We start from the raw sequence: 7,585 nt of genomic DNA on the forward strand, positions 1-7,585 counted from the left end.
GTAGCTCATTTTATGCTCTTGCAGCGACATCCCCGTATCCTTGTTTCCAAACTCTTACTAAGTTAATTGTTTGCTTGTTTTCTTCTCTTTAGAGGCGCTCAATCTAACCGACGCAAAAGCTTTTGTCTAATTAAGGCGTGTTTATTATTTATACGGTCTTCCACAGCGCCCTCTCATTCTATTAACACAAACCTCTTTAACCTCACCAGTTACGATGGATTTCGGTGTCGGAAAGTCACAGGGAACCTCTGACACAAGGGACTGTGAGCTGAAACATTCAGATCTCAAAGGCATCGGCGAGAGGACCGCAGATGCAGAGGCTCAGAGACCCACATGGAGCGGCCGGCTGGAGTTCATCCTGGCTACGGTGGGTTACGCCGTGGGACTCGGCAACGTCTGGAGATTTCCGTACCTGTGCTACAACAGCGGTGGAGGTGAGAGATGGGAAACGAAGCAGACCGCAAACAAAGCATGCGACAAGCTTGGATTAATATATATACTGTACTTGTGAAATGATGTAACGAGCTATTAATGGGCTCGAGTAAAGTCTATTCAGGCTGTTTAAAATACAATATTTCTGAGTGACTTAAACCTGAAATGATTTCGTTTACCTGAGTTACAAGCCAAAGTTTCAGTTATGCAACAGCAGCTGCCCAGTCTGTTAAACAGTGGATTAACAAGTAAATGCTCAGCTCACAAGAGATTGCTTAGTCGTTTACTTAGTTATAATACATTATACAGCATATTTCTACTCCTGTTTTATAAGTACACAATCATTCGTTCTAGATTAGGTACGTTTTTCCGAGACTAGTTAAAGTTTTTAGTTTAATTTTAGATTCCTGTTGTCCCCAACACACAGAAATACAACCGCAGTGTATCTTTAAATTAAGAGCTGGTGAATACTGTCAGCTATTTCCCTGCAAATATTTGAAGAATGGGAATCAACTGGAAAATGCAGTGTTGCCTAATATGTGTCTTTGTTACACCTGTTTTTTTTTTTGTTTGTTTGTTTTGTTAAGTTAAACATTGACACAGGGATTTTTTAAATTTTAAATTTTATTTTTTTTGTCTTTCTACAGACTTATGTATGGTCTATTCAGGAGAGGTGTAAAGCTGTAAACTTTTGTTTTCTTCAGGTGCCTTCATGATTCCTTATCTTACCATGGTGCTCCTGTGTGGCATTCCTCTGCTCTTCATGGAGTTCACTATAGGGCAGTATACTCGTTTAGGGCCGGTGCATGCTTTCACCAAAATCTGCCCCTTGTTGAAAGGTAAGAGACTCCACAGGACCGTGACTCTGCTGTAATATGACAAACCTCTGCTGGATTTTTCTTAATTTGCCATTTGCCATTTTCTGGAATACTTTTAGAGAAAAGACATCTTTCTGCCTTATTAGTCAGTCAAAGCTTATTAAGCATTGACTTTTAATAAGTGACTACAATTACAGTTTGCAAACTTCAGTTAAATAGTTTTTACTGATCCACAGCACCAGAACCCCCGGCTGATCAATAAAGTGTCTAAACATTGAGTTCCAAAGAGAACTGCTCTTCTGACCCAGATAATGTTAAAAGAGATGATAGAGGTTAAAATTAAAACACAAGATACATCTTTGTTTATAAGTGGATTGCTATACACATTAGTACATATGATATGAATCAGTACTGAAAATTATACGGTCTACATAAATTGAAATAAGATAAGAATATTGTGTCTGTTCAGCCAGGGGTGTAGTAATAAATGACATATTTACTGAGTTAACGGTGCATTTACAAACACAAACAGCAATACTCTATTTACAGTACAAATGAGCACATAGTGCAGTTAACTCTTCTATAGACAGGGATGGTTTGAAATCTTGCCAGGGTTTCTCAGAAAGAGGCTGTTTTTTTTTTTTTTTTTGTTTTGTTTATTTTTTTAATTTTTTTTGACAAGAACACTGGAAAAACAGGAATAACGAATGTAAGCATGACACGCTCCATATGCTGATCAGTCTGCTTTTCTCCGGCCATTAAGCCCACCTCATCATTCAGTGTAATGTAAAAAAAAACAAAAAACAGCTCAGATCCAGTTAGTTACTATATTTGTTATTTTTAAAATATTTATCAATATTTAACCATGGTGAAGACATACAGCTGTCCGAATGTTTTAATAATTCTTGATTTTTGTTTTCATATGTTGATGGATGAGAACTTGTTAAGCCAAATGTACTACCTCTATGACTGAATGTTTTTTAAATCCATAAGATATGATTAAATCCTTCAAACAATCAACTTAACATCAGTAACTTCTGCATAATTCAGTGATAATTAAGTCAATCATGAGTGAGCCCAGCCATCAACTATCTCTACTTGTGGGTGTGGAATGAAAATGCTTTCTGTCTTGTTCTAACTGAAGATTTTTCTCCATAGTTTTCTTATCTCTTTAAATACAGAGATTATCTACACGGTCAAAACGTTTGGGTCCTTCACTTGATTTATCGCTCATTTCTTCCTGGTTAATGCTCTGTGCTAAACAAGGGCCAAAAGCAGGTAGTTTTTTTTTTTTTTCCTCTCTGTTCTTCTGAATGATTTCCTTGTGCAATTCAAGTGCAGTTTACTTTCATATATGTGATCCATGATAGAGGTGCCCACAAATATCACCAATATAGCAAATATACTCATCTGATTTACTCCAATAATCCTAGCAAATGAACGTAGGTTAGGACAAGTGTTTGATTACCTCGTTTGTCTCAGTGAGGGAATCCATCTGGTGGATGTGTGATGCATGATAGGATATAAAACCTGCTTTTGTTTGCGCTGCTTTGTTTTTCTTTTGTAGAGCTGACCTAGTTCTTTGGGCAGTTTGGAATATGTATCACTATAAAACTTGGAGTCTGCCTACCAGTGAAGCAGTCATCCAAGGATGCTATATACAGAGTGTGAAAGTGGCAGACACATGATAAAGGAAGTAGTGCATTATGTTGACTGTACACAGTGGTTCCAACTGATCCTGGAGATTACAGGGGTTTCTTTTGGCTTATGCTGACTCAGAGCTGTTTTTCAGTTGCGTCTTCTTCCATATTTTATTAGATAGGAAACAGGATTTTTGGCCTTGATGCATATGTACCATTTAGAAATCTGCAGAAAATTGCTCACTGGATAAATGTGAATCAGTCAAGGGTTGAAATTCAAGTGTGTACAATTAATAGCCTTCTCTCCTTTCACTTATCAAACATATTTACACATTCAAAGAAATTTTAAAGGCTATGACTGACTGACTGACCAGATTTAGCTTGGAAAACAGATGTCTGACACTCGGAGGTAGCTAAAGCAACTAAATAATGGGCTTAGCTTAGAAGAAAGTGAAGGAAAACAGATTATTAACTGTCATTTAAATGACTTTCTCAAAGCAAATTATATTCCCAAAAATGTCAGCCTATTCTTCTGACTGTTGATCTGAATGCATAAAACCCTTTGACAGAACAATTGTGCAGCAGATTTTTTGTTGTTGTTGCATTTGAAAAGATTGTCGTTTCAGCTGAATAATGACCCTGTATGCCTGCTCTGGATGGGAAGCTCTTTAGCTGAGTCATTGTCCTTAATGCTGAAGCATGCCAGTATTATTTACAGATATACTCACCACAGTCTGAAACCTGACACACGGCTGAGAACCACAGGTGTTAAAAGACTGAATAATTTCCATCTGCTGAAGGACTTTGATCTCACCTTTACTCAGTAATCTTTTATATTCACCAACTAAATAACACAGTGTAGTTTTTAATCAATGGCCCCAGAAATTTGTCTTATCTTTGGCCAAGTTTTACCACCACTGGGCAGAGATTACTGCATGATACTGGTTTTTCTCTGGTGGTTCTATACAAGATATTTTTCATATTTGTATTTGTTATCGGGCCCAAGTATCTGGCACTCAGTAATGCTTTGTATATGAGAATAAAGTTGGCACAGTTGGCATAATTTCTGCAGAGCCGTCACTCACTTTTCTCCCTTTATCCCCACGTGCCACTCTGCAGGTGTTGGTCTGGCCACAGTTGTTATCTCCTTTGTTGTCTCCACGTACTACAACGTGCTCATAAGCTGGGCACTTTACTATTTGTTCAACTCATTCGGAGTGGAGACCCTGCCCTGGAAGTCCTGCAACAACACTTGGAATGCCGTTGGAAACTGTTCCAGTGGCTTTCCTGGCAACAACACCCACCTACAGTCTGCCAGCCAACAATTCTTTGAGTGAGAAGACTTCACTTTGATTAGCATTACTGTGCTGTGTAAGCAGCCCTCACTCAAATCATGCTGTGTTTTTCTTAAAGGCACTGAAAACATTTGTTAGTCATTAGTGAACGGCACTTTTTCCAAATTCTAAACAGTTTTTGTTGTTTCACTCTGAATGTTTTGCATTTCTCTTGGAGTGTGAAGGGTTAAGCTATGTTATAATATGTGTTGCAGACTAATCAGGTTTTAGTAGAATGTTATAATCATTGTTACTGTGTTCTGGGTTCTTAAGGATACCACGGTCACATCTCTTTTCTTTTTCTTTTTTCCCAGTCACAGACTTCTGAAAAGACCAGTGGCATTGAAGAATTAGGTGGTCTTTGCTGGGAACTCTTTGGCTGTCTTCTCTTTGCCTGGGTTATTGTATACTTATGTATATTTAAAGGAGTCAAATCCACAGGAAAGGTAAGAGCTGTATTGTGGTTATTGTAATGAAGGTTGTTTTGGGGGATTTCATGTTGTATTATCTGTCTTTTTTTCACTGTTTTTCTGTAGGTGGTATATTTCACTGCTGTGTTTCCATACTTCATTCTGTTTGCCCTGCTCATAAATAATGTGCAGCTTCCTGGAGCTAAGAATGGTATCCTCTATTTTGTGACACCTGTCTGGAGCAAACTGTTTGAAGTGAAGGTGAGACTGTTAATCTCTGAGCTGTTGGTTAAACCTTGATACCCAAATGCAGTTTGCACCAGTTTGCACCAGTTTGCACCAGTTCAGGCCACTTCTCTCTCGCTGTCTCTCTCTTTTTTTAATTGCTTAATATTTTACTTTTCAAAGAGTAGAATTTTACCTTGTGTCTGCTCAAGGTTCAATCTTAAAGTAAGCCAGACCTGAAAAGGTTATTTCACCTATGACCTCAACAAAGGTAGTTCTCTGGGCACTTATTATCACACAAATTCATTTTTCTAAGTTCTACTACTGCTGCTCTGCTATTACTCGTTTGGCACGAGTCTGTAGGATATGCAGGACACAAATGCAGACAAGCTGAGGCAAACAAGGGGAAGTTTTTTATTTAAAGGCAAGTAGTCACAGGCCAGCATACAGTAAAACTAGAAAACTCTCTGAGGCTGGGAAAGACTGGGGTGAGGAGTAGGGATGGGAATTGGGAACCGGTTCTTGTAGTGATGTTGATTAAACCTTGATATCTTGTAGAGAACCGGTTCTTGTAGAGAACCGGTTCCCAATAGTTCAATTCCTCGTTTTTCTGCTTGCTTAACGATTCCGCTTATTGATTCCATTGACGTGAGGACGCATTTACGTGATTACATTACACACGCGCCTTATGAATATATCCAACAGCATGAAGACAGAAGTGTCAGGATAAAAAGCATTACAAAATTATGTTCACAGTGTTTCAGCAACAGCAGCAGCTGTTTTACGTGCAGTCTGTGCACACGCAGCAAGCGCAAAAAGGCAGAGCTGCTGTTTGTAGCTGCTCCATCCACCGCTGTTTGTTTCACACAGCAAAAAAACTGCAGTATGGAAGTTAAAATATGCAGATGGATTGTTAATACGAAAAAAGTATTTCTACTCAGATCACTCGATTAATCTGGAATAACTGATAGTTGCAACCCTATTTTGCTGTACTGCATTCACTATACTGTATGAATAATCTCCATCTCCTGTAACATTTAGTTGATGAGGACTGCCAGAGTCTGGCTGGATCAGAGGCTGGTTCTCGCACATCTTGCAGTTGTATTTTATGCTAAAATGTTAAAAATGCTTCTAAGAAGCAAGAAAAATACCGGTTCTTGTAGAGAACCGGTTCCCAATAATTCAATTCCTTGTTTTTCTGCTTGCTTAACAATAAATTTTTCTTGCTTCTAAGAAGCAAGAAAAATACTTATTAGTAAGAAAATTAATTTGCATGGCCAAATTAAATGAAACTATACCAGGACTGATCTTTAGCTCTCCTTTATCTCCATCACAGGTTTGGCTTAATGCAGCTTCCCAGGTGTTTAACTCCCTCGGAATAGCATTTGGCTCCATGATTTCAATGGCTAGTTACAACAAGTTCAACAACAACATTTGCAGGTAAAGGTTCATCACACGCTGTGTAAAAAAGCTCAAATGCCTTGAAAAAGCAGCCATTTGGGAACGAGATATACAAAAAATGTTGAAAGATTACAATCATCAACGGACAGTTATTGATAACTTCAGCGTCTGTGATCTTGAGTTAAATACACAATAATTTAAAATATGTTAAATTGACCCTTGACTTGTAGTTAATACAAACACATTACTATAAAGTTGACCAGTTTCCTTACTGAACAGCAGTGCTCTCAGATGCCTGTGTTGTGAGGACAAGGTTATATGGCTGTTTTGGGCACAGCAGCAGAAGTTACTTTGTTTCTAAAGATTCTGTTGTAGTACCGCTGAAGGCCTCAGACATTTCTGATAGAGTGGGAACTTGATAGCAACATGGCAGCAAAAAAACTGTGATTCATGGACAGATTGTTTCTTTGTCCTTATTCTTTCCCAGGGATGCACTGATTGTGTCATTGACCAACTCTTTCACTAGTATCCTGGCTGGGTTTGTGATCTTCTCAGCAGTCGGTTACATGTCTCATATACATAACCTCCCAGTGGAAAACATAGCTACAGATGGTGAGTCCTTGAAAGCAACATCAGACTCAGCTTTGTTTTATTTTAAAGGCTTTAAAAGGAAGAGAGAGTAAAGATAGATAAAGGACTGGAGCCAGATCCCAGGCTTGTTTTAAGAACTAAAGTTTGTTTTTGTTGTCCTTGGAACATGTTCCCTTTTTCCATAGGAAACAAAGACAGATTTCAGCATGTGCATGTCTGTATGTATGCAGTTCACTCAAGGACAAAGGTGCACCTTACTAATTATTTAATAAAAGTCACTTTACTCACTGTGTGTAGTTCAGCCTGTCAAAACAAGTGTGTCTGTTGATGTGAGAGTAATCTTAACTACACTGCAAACTGGAAAGAAGTTGAGACGCAGGCAGCAGTTGTCCGATAAAAAGATAAAAAAAAAAAAATTAACGGCACTATGGGAACTTCACAGTTTCTATACTTTGACTCATAGTGGAAACTATAGATAAGAATGTCTCAGCCTGTGCATGCTCTGTTTATATTACAGTACCAGTCAAAAGTTTGGACACACTCATCCGTGTAGTGTTGGGTCAAAAATGTAATGAGATAAATCCTCCCCTTTTAGGCCAATAAGCTATCTTCCAAGGTTTTTTTTAGTTCCAATTAGAATCAACACTTTGAGACAGCACAGAATTGTTGCCAGTCATTTATTGAACAAACAGTTCAACAAAGCACAAAAAGATAAAAAGGAAAAAGCAAAGCTC

General features: G+C 38.2%; 1 protein-coding gene across 1 annotated transcript in view; it reads left to right on the plus strand.

Annotated features, from left to right (window-relative positions):
- Positions 1 to 7,585, plus strand: part of LOC115785612 (sodium- and chloride-dependent GABA transporter ine) — a 14,201-nt gene continuing 6,616 nt past the window's right edge. The window contains exons 1-8 of the mRNA XM_030737373.1: positions 1 to 434; positions 1,137 to 1,271; positions 4,010 to 4,223; position 4,403; positions 4,539 to 4,670; positions 4,761 to 4,895; positions 6,196 to 6,299; positions 6,748 to 6,876. Coding sequence (XP_030593233.1) covers positions 215 to 434; positions 1,137 to 1,271; positions 4,010 to 4,223; position 4,403; positions 4,539 to 4,670; positions 4,761 to 4,895; positions 6,196 to 6,299; positions 6,748 to 6,876 — 1,070 coding nt within the window. The 5' untranslated portion in view covers positions 1 to 214. The remainder of the gene's footprint in view (positions 435 to 1,136; positions 1,272 to 4,009; positions 4,224 to 4,402; positions 4,404 to 4,538; positions 4,671 to 4,760; positions 4,896 to 6,195; positions 6,300 to 6,747; positions 6,877 to 7,585) is intronic.

The sequence above is a fragment of the Archocentrus centrarchus genome, chromosome 9 (genome assembly GCF_007364275.1).
Source record: "Archocentrus centrarchus isolate MPI-CPG fArcCen1 chromosome 9, fArcCen1, whole genome shotgun sequence".
Classification (NCBI taxonomy): Eukaryota; Metazoa; Chordata; class Actinopteri; order Cichliformes; family Cichlidae; genus Archocentrus; species Archocentrus centrarchus.